Source organism: Bos taurus, chromosome 20, assembly GCF_002263795.3.
Source record: "Bos taurus isolate L1 Dominette 01449 registration number 42190680 breed Hereford chromosome 20, ARS-UCD2.0, whole genome shotgun sequence".
Classification (NCBI taxonomy): Eukaryota; Metazoa; Chordata; class Mammalia; order Artiodactyla; family Bovidae; genus Bos; species Bos taurus.
In genome coordinates, this window is record NC_037347.1 from 33,142,141 (window position 1) to 33,168,888 (window position 26,748).

The window sequence follows — 26,748 nt, forward strand, 5'->3', positions numbered from 1 at the left end:
TCTTTATTCAGAAAGTGTTGACATTTTCTTCCCATACCATCTACTAAAGATAAATAGATCAGATAGTTTCAGATGAAATTAAATGCGGAATTTCTATATTTTTGGTACCATTCATTGTTTGAAAAATTCCATTAATTCTGAGGAGTTTTCTGTTCCAAATCTTAAAGGTAATGATTTTCAGGATATCAAAGTATTTTTCAAAATATTTTCTCTAACAACCTATCATGGCATTTGAAATTCATACTCTTGTGATTCCTGTGGGTTGTTTAATGCTAGCCAAAGATACATGTAGATGCCTGTAGGTACAGATTGACATATATATGGAATATAAACAAAGACAAGCATTGCATCACGGATAAAATGTGCTTTAAATAGCTTAGTAAAGGCCCTGAGGTGATGATAATACATTTAGAGATGTGTGTGTGTGTGTGTGTGTGTGTGTGCATGTGCACATTTTGGGTTGGAAGAGTGAAAAATCTAGAAAAAGCTGTACCTCAACGCATGCAGGTTAAGAGTGGGCAACCATGTATGAGAAAGCCTGAGTAACAGATGGGGAATAATAATATCTGCCTTTTTTAATGCGTGTAAAGTCCAGAATATATTAATTTTACCTATTTGATAAGTCATGTCCAAGAATTAAAGGAGGCTTTAAATATAAAATTGAAATAATTTTTCTTTTTTGGTTCCAATAATATTTTAAATGGCAATCTGTACTTACAGATAAATCATACACGTGTTCATTGCTACATTTATGGAGGTTTAATATTTGCAACTGCTAAAAATAAATAATTAAATAGGTTCTCCCTAGGAAGAAATTCTACTAAATTTGGAAGTAACTCTAAAGAGAGCTGTCACTGTTTTTGAGAGGAAATATCTGTGAAGAAAATAGTCTATTAGCTAATTATTAAATACTATTAATTGTGTTAACCTGCAAGAAAAAGTAATTGTTCATTCAATGTGTAAAGTGTACCTGACTTCATATACATTCACAGTTGCCCAAATGCAGGGTCAAGAATAATGTTAAAATACCAGTACTGTACTTTTCTCTTACCTTATTTCTCTCTTCCTCTATTCCTATAACCTCCTGTGCTTTCCAAAGTACAGGTGGTAATACTGTTCGTCTACTTATGAAACAGGCTTCTTTATTCATTGAAATAAGCCCAATAGGCTTAAAATCAACCCAAAATAGAAGGAAAGGAAAAGATTTAGATAAAGCATTTGGGAAGTGATGAGTCCCTATTAATTCTACTGTATGGTCACTTATGCCACCTACGTGGAAAACCAGTTTTTGGACTTCTCTGGTGGTCCAGTGTTTAAGACTTTGCTGTCCAATGCAGGGAGTGTGGATTTGATCCCTAGTTGGGGGAGTTAAGATCCCATGTGCCTCATGCCTTCAAAAACCAAAGGTATAAAATAGAAGCAGTATTGTAACAAAATAAATAAAGACTTCAAAAATGGTCTGCATCAAAAATCTTTTTTAAAAAGAGAAAACCTGTGCTAATTAGTAGAGGAAATTCTTGGTTTACAGAAGTAGAAGATGATCTTTTGAATTTTAAAATATTGATTAAATGGGATTTTAAAAATTATTGTACAAACCATTTGGTCTGTTGGACTCCTCTGTGTACTATTATTGTTGAGTCACTAAGTCATGTGTGACTCTTCGCAAGCCCTCTTTGCTGGACTGCAGCACGCCAGGCTGCCCCGTCCTTCATTCAGTTCAGTTTAGTTGCATAGTCATATCCAGTTGTTTGCGACCCCATGGAGAGCAACATGCCAGGCTTCCCTGTCCATCACCAACTCCCAGAGCTTGCTCAAACTCAAGTCCATAGAGTCAGTGATGCTATCCAACCATCTCATCCTCTGCCATCCCCTTCTCCTCCTGTCTTCAATATTTCCAAACATCAAGGTCTTTTCCAGTGAGTCAGTTCTTCACAGCAGGTGGCCAAAGTATTGGAGTTTCAGCTTCAGCATCAATCCTTCCAATGAATATTTTGGACTAATTTCCTTTAGGATGGACTGGTTGGATCTCCTTGTTTTCCAAGGAACTCTCAAGAGTCTTCTCCAATACTACAGTTCAAAAGGATCAATTCTTTGGGGCTCACCTCTCTTTGTAGTCCAACTCTCACATCCATACATGACCACTGGAAAAACCATAGCTTAGAAGGACTTTTGTTGGCAAAGTAATGTCTCTGCTTTTTAATATGCTGTCTAGGTTGGTCATAGCTTTTCTTCCAAAGAGCAAGTGTCTTTTAATTTCATGGCTGTAGTCACCATCTGCAGTGATTTTGGAGCCCAAAAAGTCTATTACTGTTTCCACTGTTTCCCCATCAATTTGCCATGAAATGATGGGACCAGATGCCATGATCTTAGTTTTCTGAATGTTGAGTTTTAAGCCAACTTTTTCACTCTTCTCTTTCACTTTCATCAAGAGGCTCTTTAGGTCTTCTTTACTCTCTGTGATAAGGGTGGTGTCATCTGCATATCTGAGGTTATTGGTATTTCTCCCAGCAATCTTGATTCCAACTTGTGCTTCATCCAGCCTAGTGTTTCTCATGATGTACTTTGCATACAAGTTAAATAAACAGGGTGACAATATGTACCCTTGATGTGAGCCTTGATGTACTCCTTTCCCAATTTGGAACCAGTCCATTGTTCCACGTCTAGTTCTAACTGTTGCTTCTTCATCTGCATACAGATTTCTCAGGAGGCAGGTCGGGTGGTCTAGTATTCCCATCTCTTGAAGAATTCTCCAGTTTGTTGTGATCCACACAGTCAAAGGCTTTGGCGTAGTCAATAAAGCAGAAGTAGATGTTTTTTTGGAACTCTCTTCCTTTTTTTTGATCCAATTTGATCTCTGGTTCCTCTGCCTTTTCTGAAACCAGCTTGAGCATCTGGAAGTTCCCAGTTCACATACTGCTGAAGCCTGGCTTGGAGAATTATGAGCATTACTTGGCTAGTGTGTGAGATGAGTGCAATTGTGTGGTAGTTTGAGGATTCTTTGGCATTGCCTTACTTTGGGATCAGAATGCAAACAGACCTTTTCCAGTCCTGTGGCCACTACTGAGTTTTCCAAATTTGCTGGCATATTAAGTGCAGCACTTTCACAGCATCATCTTTCAGGATTTGAAATAGCTCAATTGGCATTCCATCACCTCCACTAGCTTTGTTTGTAGTGATGCTTCCTAAGGCCCACTTGTCTTCACATTCCAGGATATCTAAGTGAGTGATCACACCATCGTGGTTATCTGGGTCATGAAGATCTTTTTTGTATAGTGCTTCTGTGTATTACTGCCACCTCTTCTTAATATCTGCTGTTTTTGTTTGCTCAAATTCATGTCCATTGAGTCAGTGATGCCATCCAACCATCTCATACTAGGTTACAAAAAAAAAAAAAAGACCCTTCTAAGACACTTGGATGTACTAGGTAAACGTTCCTTAGTGTTTCCTTTGGCTCATTTGAGGCAGAAATATGGACTCGGCAAGAGGGCAAGGAGTTGGGTAGGACAAAGGACTGAAATGTAACCATGTTGTGCCTTCTTATTCTTCTAGGATCTCATGACTCCTTCAGCTTCTACATTGATGAAGCCTCTCCAGTGGGGCCTGAACAGCCAGAAACTGTCCAGAATTTTGTCTCTGTGTTTGGAACTGTGGCCAAAAAGCTGATGCGAAAATGGCTAGCCACTCAAACCATGAACTTTACTGGTCAGCTAGGAGCTGGGATCCGTTACTTTGATCTTCGAATTTCCACCAAGCCCAGAGACCCCGACAATGAACTCTACTTTGCTCATGGTTTGTTCAGTGCCAAAGTCAATGAAGGTCTTGAGGAGATCAATGCATTCCTCACAGATCACCATAAGGAGGTAGTATTCTTGGACTTCAACCACTTTTATGGGATGCAGAAATATCACCATGAAAAACTGGTCCAAATGCTGAAAGACATCTATGGAAATAAAATGTGCCCAGCGATCTTTGCCCAGGAAGTGAGTCTAAAGTACCTGTGGGAGAAGGATTACCAAGTGCTGGTCTTCTACCACAGTCCGGTGGCTCTGGAAGTGCCCTTTCTCTGGCCTGGGCAGATGATGCCAGCACCCTGGGCCAACACCACAGACCCGGAAAAATTGATCCAGTTTCTTCAGGCATCCATCACCGAGAGAAGGAAGAAGGGATCGTTTTTCATATCTCAGGTGGTGCTGACTCCCAAAGCAAGCACCGTGGTCAAAGGGGTGGCCAGTGGTCTCAGAGAAACTATCACAGAAAGGTAAGTGTCCTTAAGTTCTCAGGGGAAATGTTTAGGCAGTTTAATCCAACATCAAAGAGCTGTTAAGTGATGGAGCGGATTCACACCCGTGTATGTTAGTTTCCCAGGGCTGTCACCACAAAGTGCCACAAACTGGGTGGCTTAAGACAGAAGAAATTTACCACCCCTCAGTTCCAGAGGCTAAAAGTCTGAAATCAAGGTGTCAGCAGGCTGGCTCCTTCTGAGGGCTCCGTGGGAGAGTCTTTCCTGTGCCACTCCCCTAACTTCTGGTGACAGTTGCCATCCCTTGTGGTCCTTAGCTTACAGATGCATCACGCCCATCTCTGCCTCCATCTTTACATGATATTCTTCCCTGTTTCTCTGTCATCTCTTCTTGTAAGGACACTAGTCATATTGGACTAGGGCCTGCCCTAGTGACTTCATCTCAACTTAATTACATCTGTAAATGTCCTATTTTCAAATAAGTTTACACTTAACAGATGTTGGGAATTAGGACTTCAGTATGTCATTTTGTGGGCTTTCCTGGGAGCTCAGCAGTAAAGAACCCACCTACAGTGCAGGAGATGCAGGTTAGATCCCTGGGTTTGGAAGATCCCCTGGAGAAGGAAATGGCAACCCATTCCAGTATTCTTGCCTAAGAAATCCCATGGACAGAGGAGGCGGAAGCTGGTGGGCTACAGTCCATGGGGTGCAAAGAGCTGGACACAATTTAGCAACTAAACAATAACAATAACACCGTGTCATTCTGTGGGACATAGATCAACCCACAGGAACATGGATTTTTGTCTTTGCTTTTGCTGTACCACATGGCTTGCTGGGTTTTAGTTACCCAACCAGAGATCAAACCTGGACCCCTTGCAGTGGAAGTGTGGAAACCTAACCACTGGCTCATCCAGGGAATTCCCACATTATGCATTTTGACCCCATATCTAGTTATCTTTTCATAGCACTCCTTTTCATATGTGCTTAGCATTATATAGATAACAAAGCTCTTTCTCTACTGTTTTCAGAGTATTTTCACATACCTGATTCCATTTGACCTGCATAATAATTCTGGAAAGTAGATACTATATTACAGATAAAAATTAAACTTCAGAAACATGAAATGTTTTGCCTAAAGCCATCTGGACAATGAATAGTGAACCAAAGACTCAAACCCCATTTTTCCCAAGTTGTGTTCTGTGTCTTTACACTTTATCCAAAGCAACACTCAATCTCCAGAGAATAGGCTTTCCACTGGTCAAGCCCAGACACACCTGTAGGGCAGTGGTCATCTGTGAGCCACAATTAGCAATCACTAAAGACATCTGTAACTCATTCCCCAATACAACATCTATCATTGTACATATTGCTTATTCTTTTGAGTTAAACTATTAAACAAGGCAAACATTGAAAAGCAAACACGGTTCCTATCACAGCCTTTAACTTTAATTGGTATTTTGAATTATGGTAAGGAGACAGAGAATGAATGTTTTGCTTAAGGTCTTGTAGGGAAAGACAAGAAAATTAAAAGACTGGGAAGTGGAAATGCTATGGATGTCCTTTAGAGGTGAAAATACTAAATGGTGGGAAATGGCAGGTGAAATTAGTAATGGGGCAGAAACAGATTTGTATGAAGACTTTTAGGCAGGCTACAGGGAATGTCATCCTATGAGCCATGGGGAGCTAGAAAATGATATTTAACAGTGGAGTGACTCGATCAGGTCTGCATTTGCAGTGGATAATAGGTGAAGCATGGGGGGTAAATGGAATGGAGAGACCTAGCAGTTAAGAAGCGCATGGAACTGTTTTAGCAATCATATGAAAGCTCAAGTGAGGAAGTAAGAAAATGGAGAAGGGGACAGTATGCCACAGCAAAAGTTAGAATGACTATTTAGCTATGTGGTGTGAATGAGAGAAAAGGGAAGTAGAATGAGTGATGGATGCATTCACAGAGGCAAAAATCAAAGATACAGGGACTTGGTAAAAACATGAGGAAGATCCGATCAGGATTGTGTTAAATTTGTTTGCTCAGTCCCTCAGTTGTGTCCAACTCTTAGGGATCCCGTGGATTGTAGCCCATCCATGGGCTGCTTGTCCATGGAATTTTTCAGGTAAAAATACTGGAATGTGTTGCCATTTCTTCTTCCAGGGAATCTTCCCAATTTAGGGAATGAACCCACATCTCTTGTGTCTCCTGCATTGGCAGGTGGATTTTTTTACCACTGCGCCACCTAGGAAGCCCCATGCTAAATTTAAAGTCCTAGAAAGACATCCAAGTAGAGGTGGCCAGTTGATCATTAGGAATATAGGTTAACATTTTTGGGAAATACTATATTTTTTGGCAATGACAGGCACAGGACCTTGGAGAGGACAAATTCCTCCATACATAATTATAACTTCCTTCTGTTATTCAGATATTTGCTAGGATCTCCTTGTTCCTTTGATACAAATAAGATTCCCAACCCTTCACTGTACACTGTATGCAAATGTAAAGCTTTCCCTAAAATTTCTGCTGATGTCTAGATTTCTTCCATTCATATAGAATGAGCCCTTGCTCTACTGGATTTGTGTCATTTTATGAATTGATTGTCCAAGGTGGCCTGTCCATGTTCCACCCTCTATACCCTGAGACGCGAAACTTGCTTCTTGCTTAATTTCTATATAATGGTTTATTCAGACTTTACTAAGGATCTGAGCAGACAAGGGAGGTTTTATAATCATAATGTAGATGACTTAAAGTTGAACTTCAGATTCATCTGGAATTATGAATCTCCTGGCCTGGAATATCTTTTGATGACATCTGTACCACTTTTCACCCTAGACTCAAGTCCTCTGACAGAATCTTCTCCTTATCCTTTTCTCACCTGCTTTCTCCCCTTACCCCCAGATTGCAGTGGAGACACTACACTCGCCTCTAGATTACTACACCAAACTATCCACCTGTCTCCCTGGCCCTAAGCCTACATTCAGTTAGTCATCAATGTGTTCAGCAGAACAAGAAAACCATTTCTTTAATAGAACCACCTTCTATAACAATTAATTGTTCTCATAAATAACAACTTACCACTTATCTTACCTATTTAAAAATGAGGGCATTATATACACAGAAGAATGTGTTATTTTCAAACTTACCCCATAGAGCCCCAAGATTTTAAGAAATCCCCACTAGAGGTGGGGAAGGGGCAGGAGAGGGTGACTGACTCTAATTTTCTTCATTCTTGCTGTAACTTTAATTAAGAAAAAGAATCTTTACTTCCAACATTTACGTATTGGGCCTGAAAGGAATCTTCCCTTCCAGCTTTACCTTCTGCTGTTTTAGTCTATGCTTAGGAAAACACTTTTCCATACAATTTGCCTACTTTGCATTTGGCCAGGAACCACACCCCGATTCCATACTTGTGTAAGGAATAGTCTTTGGGAAGCCGAGAAGGAAAATCTACTCAAGGAACAAATGACTTTCATTTTTCTCTCTTATGGACTTTCATGCAGTGTGGGATTTTACAAGTTATAAATTGAACAGCTCTCTGGTTACATATGCTCTAGTACAGCATTAACAAAATAGGATTTATAAAGATTAGAAAAGTTAGGAGAGTATTGAAAATATTAATGTATATCTACACAACTGTCCCCAAAGAATCACAATGCACATTAGCATATAAAAGGCACTAGCCAGTATTTTAGTGAATAATCCTATTTAAATTTAACTAATACAATTTTTTCCAAGCACTTAATTTTTTTCCAGATAACACTTATTAACACCCCATGGAATTAATTTGGACAGAATGTCCTCAGCCATCTGCTCTGATTCAGAACTTCTCATTGGCCTCTGGCTTATATGTCTGATAGCAGAGCTGTTTCAGTAAAAAGGGAGCTTCCCCGGGTAGTGCTAGTGGTAAAGAATCCACCTCCAGGTAGATGTAAGAGATGTGGGTTCCATCCCTGGGTTAGAAAGATCCCCTGGAGGAGGGCATGGCAACCTACCCCAGTACTCTTGCCTGGAGAATCCCATGAACAGAGGAGCCTGGAGGGCTACAGTCCGTAGGATTGCAAAGAGTGAGACCTGACTGAAGCAACTTAACATGCACATCAGTAAAAAGAGCTTCCCTGTTGGCTCAGTGGTCCCTGGGCTGGGAAGATCCCCTGGAGAAGGAAATGACAACCCACTCCAGTATTCTTTCCTGGGAAATCCCACAGACAGTAGCCTGGTAGGCTACAGTCCACAGTGTCGCAAGAGGCAGCACGACTTAGCATTTAAACAGCAACAACAGCAAATCAGTGGAAAGAGGGAGTGGAAAAAGAGTTTAAAAAGTAGAAATGAAGACTCTATAGGTAGAGTCAACCTTTTGTCTCTAGAATTATGCATATGACTTGCAAATGATTTGTGAATATGTCTGAACCTTGACCATAATACTTGTGCTATAAGCATTCTCAGTGGAGTTTGTCTCAGTCCTCAAAGACCTTCTTTTAAACCAACTGCAAAGCCTGTGTTTGCCTATGGTGTTAATGTGATATCCAGAGGTTTAGTTTGGTTTGGACATATTTCAGCTTTCTGGGTATGCCTAGGATAGAGCTTCCCTGGTGGCTCAGACAGTAAAGAATCTGCCTGCAATGCAGGAGACCTGGGTTTGATCCCTGGTTGGAAAGATTCCCTGGAGAAGGGAATGGCTACCCACTCCAGTATTCTTGTCTGGAGAATTCCATGGACAGAGGAGCCTGGTGGGCTACAGTCTATGGGTTCACAAACAGTCTGACATGACTGAGCAACTGACACTTTCATTTTCTATAGGGAAATATCACTGTCAGTCCTCAGATGATGCCTTGCAAAGGTGACTTACTCCTGAAACAGTGAAAGAATACTTGACTCTCCAAAAACATGTTCCTTTCTCGTCTCACCAAGTGATGAAGCCCACAAAAAAGACTTTTTCTGCACTTTTCTTTTGCTATTGTGCCAAAGCTGCTCATTCAGAAAATCTTTTGCCACTAAAGAGGAAGTCTCTAGGCAATGTTAAGACTTCTCTGGACCTTGGTGTATTTTCATTTGTAAAATTTGGAGTTTGAATTCAATTATCTCCAAGATCTTTCTGAGTTCTAAGATCCTACATTTCTGCACCTGACAGGTTTCTCTATAATTTTTCATTATGTCTAATATTTGGGTTAACAAAACTCTGAGCACATCAATTTAGAAAACAGTGTTTTAAGATGTGGGTGGCTTTCAGGGAAACTAAACCCGTCTTGGATTTAGGTACCGTAACTTTCAATCTGGCCACTGGTTCCAAATACTGCAGATGCGTTCTCTACATTTTAGTAATGCCAACAGACACAGATTTTAATTTCTTAAAGACCTATTTTTAATTTATTTTTCAAACACCAGCTTTTGCACCTCACCCCCACGGAATTCACACCTTCTTAAAAAGAAGGTGCATAACTTGAGTCAAGTCCTTCTCTAATTTGTGGAAGTTTATTAAATCATAGGTTTTTTAGTTAAAAAAATTCATTAGACCACCTGTCAGAATATTTAAGGAGCAGTGCATTTTTGTAAGTAAATTGATGCTGGATTAATTTAGACAGTGTTTATACAAGTCAACAATTTAGATGATGATGATGAAGATAACAGTAATAGTAATGATGATTTATTAAGTACTCTCTATGGTGGCTCAGTGGTAATGAGTCTGCCTGCCAATGTAGGAGACGCAGGTTTGATCCCTAGGTCAGGAAGATGCACTGGAAAGAAGGAAGGAAATGGCAACCTGAGCCAGTATTCTTGCCTGGGAAATCCCATGGGCAGAGGAGCCTAGCGGGCTACAGTCCATGGGGTCACAAGAGTCAGACACAACTCAGTGACTAAACACACACACACACAGACACACACACCTATTTAATACTAATTGCCCTGCCCATTTATTCTCATGATCACAGTCATTGCCTTGAAGGTAAGGCAGAAGGATGTGGATAGGTTTTAATAAGCTCCACTTTCATCCAGCTGAGGAAAGGAAGACAACTACATTTGTTGAGCCCTCTTTCTGTGCCAGGCACTGTGCTAAGTATTTTACATGACTTGTATCCATTTAATCTTCCCTGTAGCCTTACAAAGTAGGCATCACATCCATAAGAGATGGAAAACCCAGCCTGAGAAATGTCTAGCTTCCTCAAAGTCCCATATTAGTTTACAAAGCCAGGATTATTTTTTGGATTGGACTCCAAGTCACATGTTTACTTCTATAAATTAGGTGAGATTCACATTTCTTAGCAGTGAGTGCATATACTACATCATTTGTCATCTTGGAGGGCAGAGTCAGATCTGAAGTGTTGGGAAGGTAAAGTGTACTGGAAGTGGAGTGGGCAAGGCTATGAAAGAGCAGATATTAAGTGTAGGCTTTGCCTCAAGATCCCATGCTGCCAGGGGTCCCCCAGGGATGCACTGCTGTTGAATAATAAAAAGGAAGGGAACTTTGAGGTGAGCTGGCTCTGTCCTCCTTGCTTTGTGCCTATTGCTCCTTTGACTGTTTTCCATTTAGTAAGGAAACTGAGGCTGGAGGAACACTAAAATGTAGCCCAAGGTCACAGAGCTGTTGGCAAAAATGGAATCATAATCCAGGTCTCCCAGCTTGCAGACAGAGTTCCACCCTCCACACCTCAGGGAGGAATGTGGACAGAAAATGGACAGGAAGACCAGGATAGGTCAGTGGCCATCAAGCTGCAGGAGACAACATGGTAGAGAGGACCAGCTCTCAGCCTGCACTGTTCCCAATAAACCACGGTGCTCCGGGGCCTTGAATGGAGGGGTGAGAGGCTGGGCCTGGGGTGCTGACCTTCATGGGGCCCTCTCTTTCTGCTGCGCAAGCACAATGGACTTTTTTTCCATTCAGTGGAGACACCCCAGCTCACAACAGCTCCCCAGAGAACACTCCTGCTGTGTGATTTACTCTGTCAGTGCCTGGGCTCAGCAGGTCTGGGCTGGTCTCTGAGAAGTTGTTCCCTTGTAGCACCACTCAACATAGCAGTTCTGGGGAGCAGAGAAACACCTCACTGAAGGAATGGGAATCAGAATGGTTCAAAGGCTGCTACAGGTGACATCAATCTTCATGAAGAACAGCTTTCTGGCTCCACCTCCAGACCACGTGGCCAAGTATGTCAGAACATTAGTTGTTGTTCAACCACTCAGTCATGTGTCACTCTTTGTGACCCCATGGACTGCAGCACACCAGGCCTCCCTGTCCATCACCAACTCCTGGAGTTTGCTCAAACTCATGTCCATTGAGTCAGTGATGCCATCCAACCGTCTCATCCTCTGTTGTTCCCTTCTCCTCCTGCCTTCAATCTTTCCCAGCATCAGTCTTTCCTAAAAAGTCGGCTCTTCGCATCTGGTGGCCCAAGTATTGGAGCTTCAGCTTCACCATTAGTACTTCCAATGAATATTCAGGGTTGATTTCCTTTAGAATTGACTGGTTTGATCTCCTTGCAGTCCAAGGGACTCTCAAGAGTCTTCTTCAGCACCACAGTTCAAAAGCATCAATTCTTCGACGCTCAGAGCTTTGGTAGAGCAGATCTATTATCAGTCTATTCTGTAAAAGGGAAAGCTGCCTTCTCAGGCTACATATGCCTAAGGAGAAAGAATATCAAGGACATTACGTAAAATTGGCACTAGAATAATCATTGTTTATAAGATGCTAGTATCATGTTTCACTTTTCAACATATATTTATTAGAAGCTTCATTTATTCAACAGATGATATTCCCAGTTTGCAGTTTAGAAAACTAAAGGTCAAAAAGGCTAAATAATTTGTTCAGATGATGGTGTGAGCTAGTGCTGGGATCAAATCAGAATCTGGTCTTTTGAAAAAACTTTAATTCGCAAAGATAGACTTGTGTTCATAGCAGCACTATTTATAATAACCAAGACAAGGAAACAGTCCAAGTGCCTGTCAAAAGATAATTGGTTTAAGAAAGGTAAGGGATGTGTGTGTGTGTGTGTGTGTGTGTGTGCGTGCATGTGCACGCACACATGTGTGCTCGCAAGCTCACTTGAGCGAATGTGCTCAGTCATATCAGACTGTTTCCAACCCTATGGACTGTAGCTTGCCAGGCTCCTCTGTCCATGGGATTTTCCAGGCAAAATAATGGAGTGGGTTGCCATTTCCTCCTCCAAGAGATCTTCCAACCCAGCAATCAAACTGTGTCTCCTGCATTAAGGACAAGTTCTTTACTGCTGAGCCAGTGGGGAAGCCATATATATGCACAATGGAATATTACTCAGTCATAAAAAGAATGAAATGTTGCAATTTACATCAACATGGGTGAACCTAGAGATTATCTTACTAACTGAAGAAAGTCCCATAGAGAAAGACAAATATATGATATCACTTATATGTGGAATATAAAAAATAATACAAATGAACCTATATGCAAAACAGAAATAGATTCACAGACATGGAAAACAAATTTATGGTTACCAAAGAGAATACAGGGAAAAGAGAGGGAAGGATAGTTGGAATTGGAAGTATGGGGATTAATAGGTATAAGCTACTATATATAGATGGGGAAGCAGTGGAAACAGTGTCAGACTTTATTTTGGGGGGTTCCAAAATCACTGCAGATGGTGACTGCAGCCATGAAATTAAAAGACACTTACTCCTTGGAAGAAAAGTTATGACCAACCTAGATAGCATATTCAAAAGCAGAGACATTACTTTGCCAACAAAGGTCTGTCTAGTCAAGACTATGGTTTTTCCAGTGGTCATGTATGGATGTGAGAGTTGGACTGTGAAGAAAGCTGAGTGCCAAAGAATTGATGCTTTTGAATTGTGGTGTTGGAGAAGACTCTTGAGAGTCCCTTGGACTGCAAGGAGATCCAACCAGTCCATTCTGAAGGAGATCAGTACTGGGTGTTCTTTGGAAAGACTGATGCTAAAGCTGAAACTCCAGTACTTTGGCCACCTCATGCGAAGAGTTGACTCATTGGGAAAGACTCTGATGCTGGGAGGGACTGGGGGCAGGAGGAGAAGGGGACGACAGAGGATGAGATGGCTGGATGGCATCACCGACTTGATGGACATGAGTCTGAGTGAACTCCGGGAGTTGGTGATGGACAGGGAGGCCTGGCGTGCTGCGATTCATGGGGTGGCAAAGAGTCGGACACGACTGAGCGACTGAACTGAACTGAACTATGTACAAAACAGATAGTGAAGTGGAATCACTCAGTTGTGTCCGACTCTTTGCAGTCCCGTGGACTGTAGCCTGCCAGGCTCCTCCATCCACGAGATTTCCTAGGCGAGGACATTGGAGTGAGTTGCTATTTCCTTTTCCAGGGGATCTTCCCAACCCAGGGATCAAACCCGGGTCTTCTACATTGCAGGCAGATTCTTTACCATCTGAGCCATCAAGGAAGCCCAAAGCAACAGGTATTTACTGTGAAGCACAGGGAACTGTATTCAATATATTATAATAACCTATAATGGAAAATAATCTGGAAAAAATATATACACAATGGAATCACTTTGCTGTACACCTGAAACAACACAATATTGTAAATCAATTATACTCCAGTTTAAAAAAAGAATCTAGGTCTTTTGAACCACTAGAAGAAGGAATCTGGCTTGTAAATCAAAGGAAGCTCCAGAAAGCAAATTTTCTTCTAGCCCAGGGCTTAGCAAACTGAGCAGTGCTATGCTACCCTCTGAGGTTATGATTCATGAGTCTGATGCTCAAAGAGTTTCATTTCTAACACATGAGGCTCACTTTGAGTAACACTGCTCTTGTTTGCAGAAAATGTGTGCCTCAACTGTCCCTACCCACAGATGCACTTGGTTTTAAGCAATCTAAAAGAGAATAAACTCCAAGATTTATCTATCAGTCCCTCCCCACCCCAGGTTCAGGTATTTCTTCCTTAACTCTAAGCTATGACTCCTCTAAGTTCAAATTTTCTTGTCCTATCACTAGGGTAGAGCTGCCCATCATCAATTTCCAAATAATTGTTGTAGTTGTTGTTCAGTCGCTAATTCATATCAGACTCCTTGTAACCCCATGGACTGCAGCACATCAGGCTCCTCTGTCTTCCACCATCTCCTGGAGTTTGCTCAGATTCATGTACATTTAGTCAGTGATGCCATCCAGCCATCTCATCCTCTGTCACTCCCTTCTCCTTTTGCCTTCAATCTTTCCCAGCATCAGAGTCTTTTCCAAAGAGTCAGCCCTTTGCATCAGGTGGCCAAAGTATTGGAACTTCAGCTTCAGCATCAGTCCTTCCAATGAATATTAAGGGTTGATTTCCTTTAGGGTTGACTGGTTCAATATCCCTACAGTCCAGTGAACTCTCAAGAGTCTTTTCCAGACCCACAATTTGAAAGCATCGGTTCTTTGGCACTCAAGCCTCCATCATGATCCAAATAATGGTCCTCTGCTATTCTCTCCCTTGTATCTTCTCTCCCACGTCATGGATGATTGTGCTTCAAAAACACAGGCAAAGTCTCCTAGGAGGGATTCTTTGCTCCCCTGGGCTCTAAAGCACACCTCATGGAAGAAGCCTTAGTAACTTCCAGACTCAGTGTCTTTCACCAAAACCAATTAACATTTCAGCACCAATTAACACCATGGCTCTTTGCAACCCAATGGCCTCCCCAGCCCTGATTTCAAACAGTAAAAAAAAAAAAAAAAAAAATTCTGTAACAGCTTCCAGCCATGAGGCTCTGTGACAGAAGAGTGATTTTAGCCCAGGTCATGCTGGGGTATGGAAGGAGGGAGGGCTGTCTGTAACTCTTTCTTAACAACTTTGACCCAAGAGTTTTTGAAGCAGGAGTGCATATAAAAGCTTTTTCTCTCCTTCATTCTGCTGATGTTGTAAGATTAAAGTACAGGCAAATGTAGATAGGCACCTTTCATTATCTGTGGCAGGAGAGCCAAAGACTAGAGAGAATTGCCAAGCTACTGAGAAGTTGGATACCCATTCAGTGCCTGCTGAGTGTGTGTGTGTGTTTGTGTGTGTCTGTGTATGTGTGGAGAAATTGCCAGCTGAGTGTGTGTGTATGTGTGTGTGAGAGAGAGAGACAAAGAGAGAAAAAAACATACTTTTCTCAAAAACACAGCTTAGGATAGAGGTCTACTCATTCTAGGACTTCCCTGGTGGCTCAGACGGTAAAGCATCTGCCTGCAATGTGGGAGGCCCAGGTTCTATCCCTGGGTTGGGAAGATCCCCTGGAGAAGGAAATGGCAACCCACTCCAGTACTCTTGCCTGGAAAATTCCACGGACTGAGGAGCCTGGTAGACTACAGTCCATGGGGTTGCAAAGAGTCGGACACGACCGAATGACTTCACTTTTTACTCTAATAAATCTCTCTGGAGCTCTGTTTTCTTAGATGGAGTTGATGGAGTTTAATATCTAAAGAAAAACAAACCTAGTGTATAGCTGGCACTCACAAAGAGGTAAGAGCAGGGGGATTGATGGGGGTAGAAGGAATAAAGAGGAAATGTCCAGGCAGCAGGGATGTCAGCCAGGTCAAGGCACAGTAGGGTGGACGTTCAGCGAGCAACTAAGGGGAGGGGAGGCTTGTTTGGGACTTGAAAAGAACTGTGATATGAACCATCAAGCAGTTGAGCAAGTAAGAGGTTTCTGATTCAAGAATTAAAATGGACAATATCTGTACCACATTCTGAGACTGTGAGGAGGCGGCCTTTGGCAAGACACACACCATGGAAACCATGAACATCCCAGTAAGAGAGGGTAGGAAGGACTCGTTGGTGACTTGAGGGAAGGTTTAAAGGAAGCAGAGGTCCTCGCTAGGTTGGAAGCTGTCAGAACAAGCCTATAATTGGCTATCTCAATATGTCTTGAGAAGATACACGAGAAGACTCTACATATGGACATCACCAGATGGCCAACACCAAAATCAGATTGATTATATTTTTTGCAGCCAAAGATGGAGAAGCTCTATACAGTCAACAAAAACAAGACCAGGAGCTGACTGTGGCTCAGATCATGAAATCCTTATTGCCAAATTCAGACTGAAATTGAAGAAAGTAGGGAAAACCACTAGACCATTCAGGTATGACCTAAATCAAATCCCTTATGATTATACAGTGGAAGTGAGAAATAGATTTAAGGGCCTAGATCTGATAGATAGAGTGCCTGATGAACTATGGACTGAGGTTCATGACATTGTACAGGAGACAGGGATCAAGACTATCCCCATGGAAAAGAAATGCAAAAAAGCAAAATGGCTGTCTGGGGAGGCCTTACAAATAGCTGTGAAAAAAAGAGAAGCAAAAAGCAAAGGAGAAAAGGAAAAATATAGACATCTGAATGCAGAGTTCCAAAGAATAGCAAGAAGAGATAAGAAAGCCTTCCTCAGCGATCAATGCAAAGAAATAGAGGAAAACAACAGAATGGGGAAGACTAAAGATCTCTTCAAGAAAATTAGAGATACCAAGGGAACATTTCATGCAAAGATGGGCTCGATAAAGGACAGAAATGGTATGGACCTAACAGAAGCAGAAGATATTAAGAAGAGGTGGCAAGAATACACAGAACTGTACAAAAAAGATCTTCATGACCCAGATAATCATGATGGTGTGATCACTGACCTAGAGCCAGACATCCTGGAATGTGAAGTCAAGTGGGCCTTGGAAAGCATCACTACAAACAAAGCTAGTGGAGGTGATGGAATTCCAGTTGAGCTATTCCAAATCCTGAAAGATAATGTTGTGAAAGTGCTGCACTCAATATGCCAGCAAATTTGGAAAACTCAGCAGTGGCCACAGGACTGGAAAAGGTCAGTTTTCATTCCAATCCCAAAGAAAGGCAATGCCAAAGAATGCTCAAACTACCGCACAATTGCACTCATCTCACACACTAGTAAAGTAATGCTGAAAATTCTCCAAGCCAGGCTTCAGCAATATGTGAACCGTGAACTTCCAGTTGTTCAAGCTGTTTTTAGAAAAGGCAGAGGAACCAGAGACCAAATTGCCACCATCCACTGGATCATGGAAAAAGCAAGAGAGTTCCAGAAAAACATCTATTTCTGCTTTGTTGACTATGCCAAAGCCTTTGACTGTGTGGATCACAATACACTGTGGAAAATTCTGAAAGAGATGGGAATACCAGACCACCTTACCTGCCTCTTGAGAAACCTGTATGCAGGTCAGGAAGCAACAGAGAGAACTGGACATGGAACAACAGACTGGTTCCAAATAGGAAAAGGAGTACGTCAAGGCTGTATATTGTCACCCTGCTTTTTTAACTTCTATGCAGAGTACATCATGAGAAACGCTGGACTGGAAGAAGCACAAGCTGGAATCAAGATTGCTGGGAGAAATATCAATAACCTCAGATATGCAGATGACACCACCCTTATGGCAGAAAGTGAAGAGGAACTCAAAAGCCTCTTGATGAAGGTGAAAGAGGAGAGTGAAAAAGTTGGCTTAAAGCTCAACATTCAGAAAACAAAGATCATGGCATCTGGTCCCATCACTTCATGGGAAACAGATGGGGAAACAGTGGAAACAGTGTCAGACTTTATTTTTTGGGGCTCCAAAATCACTGCAGTTGGTGATTGCAGCCATGAAATTAAAAGACGCTTACTCCTTGGAAGGAAAGTTATGACCAACCTAGATAGCATATTCAAAAGCAGAGACATCACTTTGCCAACAAAGGTCCATGTAGTCAAGGCTATGGTTTTTCCTGTGGTCATGTATGGATGTGAGAGTTGGACTGTGAAGAAGGCTGAGCACCAAATAATTGATGCTTTTGAACTGTGGTGTTGGAGAAGACTCTTGAGAGTCCCTTGGACTGCAAGGAGATCCAACCAGTCCATTCTGAAGGAGATCAGCCCTGGGATTTCTTTGGAGGGAATGATGCTGAAGCTGAAACTCCAGTACTTTGGCCACCTCATGCGAAGAGTTGACTCATTGGAAAAGACTCTGATGCTGGGAGGGACTGGGGGCAGGAGGAGAAGGGGACGACAGAGGATGAGATGGCTGGATGGCATCACTGACTCAATGGACGTGAGTGTGGGTGAACTCTGGGAGTTGGTGATGGACAGGGAGGCCTGGCGTGCTGAGATTCATGGGGTTGCAAAGAGTCGGACAGGACTGAGCGACTGAACTGAACTGAACTGAACTGATGTATCTTATCTCTAGGATAGAGTGAGGATAACCGGTAAAGAAGTCATAGTAGTTTGTTTTAGTCTAGAGAGGTCAATGTTTCATATTTTGTGAGTGATGTTTCTGTGTTGAGACAAAATTACAAAATTAAAAAATCTCACTTTCTCGTGATCTTGAGTAATCTTGTCTGCGATGGGTATTCTGGGAGAGTATGTCCAACAGAAAGAGAACATGACGTCGTTGTGAAAGTCAGGTCAGCTTCCAGATGTCAGGGCTTGCTTTTAAATTTCTTTTCACTTACCCCCTTTGCATGCACTTATTCCCATTTGGTTCAAAAACCTCTGATGTGAAATAGTCTTTATATGTGCTTTTTTTATTGTTCTTTTTTCCACTAAAACAGCTGAGACTGTATCTGTGCAGATTCGCAGACCATTTTGACAATGAGTTGGTGAAAAACTAGCCCAAGGCTTATCTGTTGGAATGCAAGTTTATCAGATTGAGTCATCCTGAAAATCAGCATTCCCCGTGGCTTAGGTTTCTGCCTATCTGTTTGGACAGGGATTGGAAATGACTGATGATGAGTATAAGGAATCCCAGGTGGTAGAGGCCAGAGAGATTGAAACTGGAAAAGAAATGTGAGCACACAGCATTTTGTAAAGGGAATTGCTGATTCTTTGATATTGGTGAACATTCCAACTTCTTTCTCAAGGTATTACAACTTATTCAGGGAAGAAAGAAGCAGAAGGTGAGGTGGCCAACAGTCATATTTTCAACTGAATATTTGTCTTGCCCTTTTTGGCAGGGAGAAGCTATATTTTTCTCAGTCTTGGTTGAATGAGTGCCCCTGAAGGCTTGTTTGTGTTGGGTGTACTTGGAAGACACAGCTTTGGATGCTGTTGTTGAGTCACTCAGTCCTGCCTACTCTGTGCAACCCTGTGACCTGCAGCATGCCAGGTTTTCCTGGCCTTTACCGTCTCCTGGAGTCTGCTCAAATTCGTGTCCATTGAGTTGATGATGCCATGCAACCATCTCATTCTCCATTGACCCCTTCTCCTCCTACCCTCAATCTTTCCCACCATCAGGGACTTTTCCATTGAGTTGGCTCTTTGCATCAGGTGGCCAAAGTATTGGAGCTTTAGCTTTAGCATCAGTCCTTCCAATGAGCATTCAGGGTTGATTTTTCTTTAGGATGGACTGGTTGGATCTCCTTGCAGTCCAAGGGACTCTCAAGAGTCTTCTCCAGCACCACAGTTCAAAAGCATTAGTTCTTCGGCACTCAGCCTCTTTTGTTGTCCATCTCTTACATCAGTACATGACTACTGGAAAAACCATAACTTTAACTATATGGACCTTTGTCGGCAAAGCAATGTCTCTGCTTTTTAGTACACTGTCTAGGTTTGTCGTAGCTTTTCTTCCAAGGAACAAGCGTCTTTTAATTTCATGGCTGCAGTCATTGTCTGCAGTATAGCTTTGGATGACTGATCTATTAACTGCCAAGAGTGATTCCAACAAATAAAAGTGCTTATTTAAGTGAGACGATATAAGCCAAATCTTTCCTGCTAGAAGTGGGCTCCCCCTAACAAAATTGTTAAATAATCTCTAATAACTTGCTAACATCACTCTAGGCAATGATGTTTCAGCTTTTAACTTATATTCAATTGACAAAATGTTTTCTTTCATAATGTTTTCAATATAACAGCAATTTTTTAAAAGTTGGATATATGAAATTTTCTCAGTTTATCTGGCCTGGGAGGACTTCAGAAGAAAATACTACACATATCAACTGAAGACACTAATTTTGGCTTTATTATATGAAGTGCAAATCTTCTGGCTCTTGCCCTGTATGTCTGGGATTATAGCCTGTTTCTAATTAACTTATTTTAAAGTACTAAAAATAATTAGATAGGACTAGCTAGAGACTTTCTTATCATAATTGACTTTTTTCCCACAGAAATTACAAGTATAGCTTGAATTTTGGCTTTAAAATATTCCGTCCTCCCACCCACTCATCACTTATTTCCCTGTGGCCTCAGCTGTTAAAAGAAAAGAAGCTTACAAGTTGTTTCTGGAGCTGTGGCATCCTATCCTGAAGGAGCAGTATGTGGAGGTGAGATTGTAATGTGTGATTTCATTAGTAGATGCTAAAAGCACAGGCTGCCCTTTGGAAATGTATGTGAGATTTGGCCAATGTAAAACTGAGCAAATTCAGCAAATAACTGCTGCTTATCTAGAATACTAAACACAAAAGCTGTTGCTCTTATGATTTAGCTCAGGTTCAAAATTTAGCTCAGGTTATGAAAATAACTAACGCCATAACGCCACAAAAAGTGATTCATGAAAATACATCTTTAAGATCTTTGAGATTCATTTTGTTTTTTTTTTTTTTTTTTTGGATTTTTTTTTTTTTTTTTTTTTTTTAATTTTATTTTATTTTATTTTTTTTTATTCTTCCAATTTTATTTTATTTTTAAACTTTACATAATTGTATTAGTTTTGCCAAATATCAAAATGAATCCACCACAGGTATACATGTGTTCCCCATCCCGAACCCTCCTCCCTCCTCCCTCCCCATACCATCCCTCTGGGCCGTCCCAGTGCACCAGCCCCAAGCATCCAGCATCGTGCATCGAACCTGGACTGGCAACTCGTTTCCTACATGATATTTTACATGTTTCATTGCCATTCTCCCAAATCTTCCCACCCTCTCCCTCTCCCACAGAGTCCATAAGACTGTTCTATACATCAGTGTCTCTTTTGCTGTCTCGTACACCGGGTTATTGTTACCATCTTTCTAAATTCCATATATATGCGTTAGTATACTGTATTTATGTTTTTCCTTCTGGCTTACTTCACTCTGTATAATAGGCTCCAGTTTCATCCACCTCATTAGAACTGATTCAAATGTATTCTTTTTAATGGCTGAGTAATACTCCATTGTGTATATGTACCACAGCTTTCTTATCCATTCATCTGCTGATGGACATATAGGTTGCTTCCATGTCTTGGCTATTATAAACAGTGCTGCGATGAACATTGGGGTACACGTGTCTCTTTCCCTTCTGGTTTCCTCAGTGTGTATGCCCAGCAGTGGGGTTGCTGGATCATAAGGCAGTTCTATTTCCAGTTTTTTAAGGAATCTCCACACTGTTCTCCATAGTGGCTGTACTAGTTTGCATTCCCACCAACAGTGTAAGAGGGTTCCCTTTTCTCCACACCCTCTCCAGCATTTATTGCTTGTAGACTTTTGGATCGCAGCCATTCTGACTGGTGTGAAATGGTACCTCATAGTGGTTTTGATTTGCATTTCTCTGATAATGAGTGATGTTGAGCATCTTTTCATGTGTTTGTTAGCCATCTCCAAACCCTGACTCCAGGGAACTCCTGACTCCAAGGAACATTCATTGACAGGAGCTCATCAAATGCCTCCATACCGACACTGAAACCAAGCACCACACAAGGGCCAATAAGTTCCAGAGCAAGACATACCAAGCATATTCTCCAGCAACAAAGGAACACAGCCCTGAGCTTCAAGATACAGGCTGCCCAAAGTCACCCCAAAACTATAGACATCTCATAACTCATTACTGGACATTTCATTGCACTCCAGAGAGAAGAAATACAGCTCCACCCACCAGAACACCGACACAAGCTTCCCTAACCAGGAAACCTTGACAAGCCACCTGTACAAACCCACACACAGTGAGGAAACGCCAGATAAAGAGAACTCCACAAACTGCCAGAATACAGAAAGGACACCCCAAACTCAGCAATTTAAACAAGATGAAGAGACAGAGGAATACCCAGCAGATAAAGGAACAGGATAAATGCCCACCAAACCAAACAAAAGAGGAAGAGATAGGGAATCTACCTGATAAAGAATTCCGAATAATGATAGTGAAATTGATCCAAAATCTTGAAACTAAAATGGAATCACAGATAAATAGCCTGGAGACAAGGATTGAGAAGATGCAGGAAAGGTTTAACAAGGACCTAGAAGAAATAAAAAAGAGTCAATATATAATGAATAATGCAATAAGTGAAATTAAAAACACTCTGGAGGCAACAAATAGTAGAATAACAGAGGCAGAAGACAGGATTAGTGAATTAGAAGATAGAATGGTAGAAATAAATGAATCAGAGAGGATAAAAGAAAAACGAATTAAAAGAAATGAGGACAATCTCAGAGACCTCCAGGACAATATTAAACGCTACAACATTCGAATCATAGGGGTTCCAGAAGAAGAAGACAAAAAGAAAGACCATGAGATTCATTTTGGAAGGGTTTAATTTATATTTCCCATTTCTCCAAATAAAATATTTATAATAATTACTTTGTCATGAATAGACTGTAGGGAAACTACGTCAAGAGCATGGTTCAATCTAAGTTCAATCTGTTAACAAAGACTATATGTGGATTCAGGGAAGACGTGGTGGATCTGTTGCTAGAAAATAGCCAGGAAAATTAGTGCTATTCCTGCCCTCAGTTTTAAATTTATTGGTGAGCAGTTAAGGGAGTTATTTAATGAACTTGATTCTTACTGCTCTTCACAGGCAGAGCAGGCTACCTCGTGTATATCTGCATGCTTCAACATGACATGAATTTATTGGAGAACTGAAATTTCACACCTTTCAAGCACACACAACTCATTGACCACTGTGTTGTACTTCAATAATGTGTCCAAGCATCTTCCAAATAGATATGGCCACAGATTCTTGAATCTGATAAAGACTGAGAGACTCCTTAAAGCCATAAACCATGTTCAGGGGCATCTTGATGTTTCTATGACATGAGCTCTGTATATAAAGGCTGTTTCAAGGAGTTACTGTTTACTGCTCCAACTGGCACCAGGTAGACAGCTTTAGACCTAGAAAGTGTATGTATGTTGAAAAGAGAGAAGTGTAAGTAGCAATGTAGTCTTCTCTCAGCCTCTATGAGAATACATCACTTTACTCCTGCTCATGCAGGAAGTTGTTTTTTTTTTTAATCGAAGCATAGTTGTTTACAATGTTTTGTTAATTTCTGCTGTACAATAAAGTGAATCAGTTATACATATATATACATACATTCGTTTTAAATATTCTTTTCCATTATGGTTTATCAGAGGATATTGAATAAAGTTCCTTGTGCTATACAGTAGGACCTTGTTGTTTATTCATTCAAACAATAAATGCTGTTTATTAATAGAATGAATAATCCCAATATCTGCTACTCCCAAACTCCCAATCCACCCCTCCTCCAGCTCCCTCCCCCTTGGCAACCACAGTGTTCTCTATGTCTACGAGTTTGTTTCTGTTTCATAGATAAATCCGATTGTATCATATTTTAGATTCTACATATAAGTGATAATCATATGGTATTTGTCTTTCTGACTTACTTCACTTAGTGTGATAATCTCTAGCTCTATCCATATTACTGCAAATGGCATTATATCATTCTTTTTTTATAACTGAGTAGTATTCCATTGTATATATGTACCACATCTCAGGAAGGAAGAGTTTTACATCCAGTTTTTCTTTATCTTCCAATTGAGGGTAGAGAAAAAAGTGCTTAAATGCCCAATGTGGAACTTTATGACCTGGTTTCATGATTGCCTCGGAATGAGCATTTACATTCTTTTACTTGCTCTAGATCTTGTATCGGAGAAGGCAATGGCACCCCACTCCAGTACTCTTGCCTGGAAAACCCCATGGATGGAGGAGCCTGGTGGGCTGCAGTCCATGAGGTTGCTAAGAGTCGGACACGACTGAGCGACTTCACTTTCACTTTTCACTTTCATGCATTGGAGAAGGAAATGGCAACCCACTCCAGGGTTCTTGCCTGGAGAATCCCAGGGACGGGGGAGCCTGGTGGTCTGCCGTCTATGGGGTCGCACAGAGTCGGACACGACTGAAGTGATGCAGCAGCAGCAGCAGCAGCAGCAGCAGCAGCAGATCTTGTATCTTCTTTGGTGTTTTTCTTGAGGGATTTCTTTGGTCTGTACTTGGGAAAGTTTTTTTCTTCTCCAAGAGTGCATGACTTATCTCTGTGACATTTGGGGGGTTTTTCCTTCTGCAATCGTTGCTAAAAATTCAGATAAAATTTACACATGGTGAGGTGGAGAGGGGGAAAAGTAGTATAACCAATTGGTGACTAGGATGTTATTTATGCTATGCCTTTAAAGAATTTTAATTTTTCTTTTTAAAAATCAACCAAAGCATTTCCCCCCAGTGCCCCAGCATAAGAATCCATCCATTTACTGAGTCAGCCAGTACCTCAACAACAAGAATGTAACAAGACCATGCTGTGGGCTTAGAATGGGGGCAGGAGAGGCATGGCATAGAGTCAAAACACTTTCCTCTTGATTCTTGTCTTTGATTTGCAGGGCAGTCTTCTTGGAATGTGAGATTTATATGAGACACAGTTGCAGAATGGTACAAGACAGATTGCAACAGAGTACCAACATTTTGACTTGTAGACATCATACGCTGTTGGCATTCAAAGAAAGGAAAAATGGCAAAAGTGACTTATCTAATATCTCAGGACAATAGTACCCTGACCTTCCCTACCCTTTACCTTTCCTCAAACCATTGTAATGTTTTGCTCAAATATGAAGAGCACATCTATTTTCTCTATTTAGATGTGATCTACTTTTGTAGATCCAGTCATGGATCCATGTGGATTCAGTGGTCCAGTCATAGACTACTTAAAATAGTAAAAAGCATCTCTTCTAAGGTGGAAAGTTGTGCTTGGTTTGGGGATTGCCTGTAGACAATAAAGTTCAGATTAGGCCAATGAGTGAGAGTTTCATGGAGGTTTGAAAGATCCAGCAGCAGACATTCAATACTTTGTGCTGTCACTGGTGTTAATGACAATTGCTTATGTGAGGGGGGGGTGGGGAGCAAAACATTAGGTGAAATGGTTCTCTTTTTTATTAATTTTTGATGGAATATATTTGCTTTACAATGTCGTGTTAGTTTCTGTTGTACATCAAAGAGAATCATATATATACACACATTTATCCCCTCTATTTTGGACTTCCTTCCCATTTAGGTCACCACAGAACACTGAGTAGAGTTCCTTGTACTATATGGTAGGTTCTCAGTAGTTATCTGTTTTATACATCAGATCAGATCAGTCACTCAGTCGTGTCCGACTCTTTGCCATCCCATGAATCGCAGCACGCCAGGCCTCCCTGTCCCTCACCAACTCCCGGAGTTCACTCAGACTCACGTCCATCGAGTCAGTGATGCCATCCAGCCATCTCATCCTCTGTTGTCCCTTTCTCCTCCTGCCCCCAATCCCTCCCAGCATCAGAGTCCTTTACAATGAGTCAACTCTTCACATGAGGTGGCCAAAGTACTGGAGTTTCAGCTTTAGCATCATTCCTTCCAAAGAAATCCCAGGGCTAATCTCCTTCAGAATGGACTGGCTGGATCTCCTTGCAGTCCAAGGGACTCTCAAGAGTCTTCTCCAACACCACAGTTCAAAAGCATCAATTCTTCGGCTCTCAGCCTTCTTCACAGTCCAACTCTCACATCCATACATGACCACAGGAAAAACCATAGCCTTGACGAGATGAACCTTTGTTGGCAAAGTAATGTCTCTGCTTTTGAATATGCTATCTAGGTTGGTCATAACTTTCCTTCCAAGGAGTAAGCGTCTTTTAATTTCATGGCCGCAGTCACCATCTGTAGTGATTTTGGAGCCCCCAAAAATAAAGTCTAACACTGTTTCCACTGTTTCCCCATCTATTTCCTATGAAATGGTGGGACCAGATGCCATGATCTTTGTTTTCTGAATGTTGAGCTTTAAGCCAACTTTTTCACTCTCCACTTTCACTTTCATCAAGAGGCTTTTGAGTTCCTCTTCACTTTCTGCCATAAGGGTGGTGTCATCTGCATATCTGAGGTTATTGATATTTCTCCCGGCAATCTTGATTCCAGCTTGTGTTTCTTCCAGTCCAGCGTTTCTCATGATGTACTCTGCATAGAAGTTAAATAAGCAGGGTGACAATATACAGCCTTGACATACTCCTTTTCCTATTTGGAACTAGTCTGTTGTTCCATGTCCAGTTCTAACTGTTGCTTCCTGACCTGCATACAAATTTCTCAAGAGGCAGATCAGGTGGTCTGGTATTTCCCATCTCTTTCAGAATTTTCCACAGTTGATTGTGATCCACACAGTCAAGGCTTTGGCATAGTCAATAAAGCAGAAATAGATGTTTTTCTGGAACTCTCTTGTTTTTTCTATGATCCAGCAGATGTTGGCAATTTGATCTCTGGTTCCTCTGCCTTTTCTAAAACCAGCTTGAACATCAGGAAGTTCATGGTTCACATATTGCTGAAGCCTGGCTTGGAGAATTTTCAGCATTACTTTACTAGCGTGTGAGATGAGTGCAACTGTGCGGTAGTTTGAGCATTCTTTGGCATTGCCTTTC

At 41.3% G+C, this 26,748-nt stretch overlaps 1 protein-coding gene across 1 annotated transcript in view; it reads left to right on the forward strand.

The window, feature by feature from the left end:
- The window catches only part of PLCXD3 (phosphatidylinositol specific phospholipase C X domain containing 3), a 201,940-nt gene that overhangs the window by 125,347 nt on the left and 49,845 nt on the right, over positions 1-26,748 (forward strand). Inside the window, 1 exon segment of the mRNA NM_001103304.2 lies at positions 3,550-4,258. Coding sequence (NP_001096774.1) covers positions 3,550-4,258 — 709 coding nt within the window.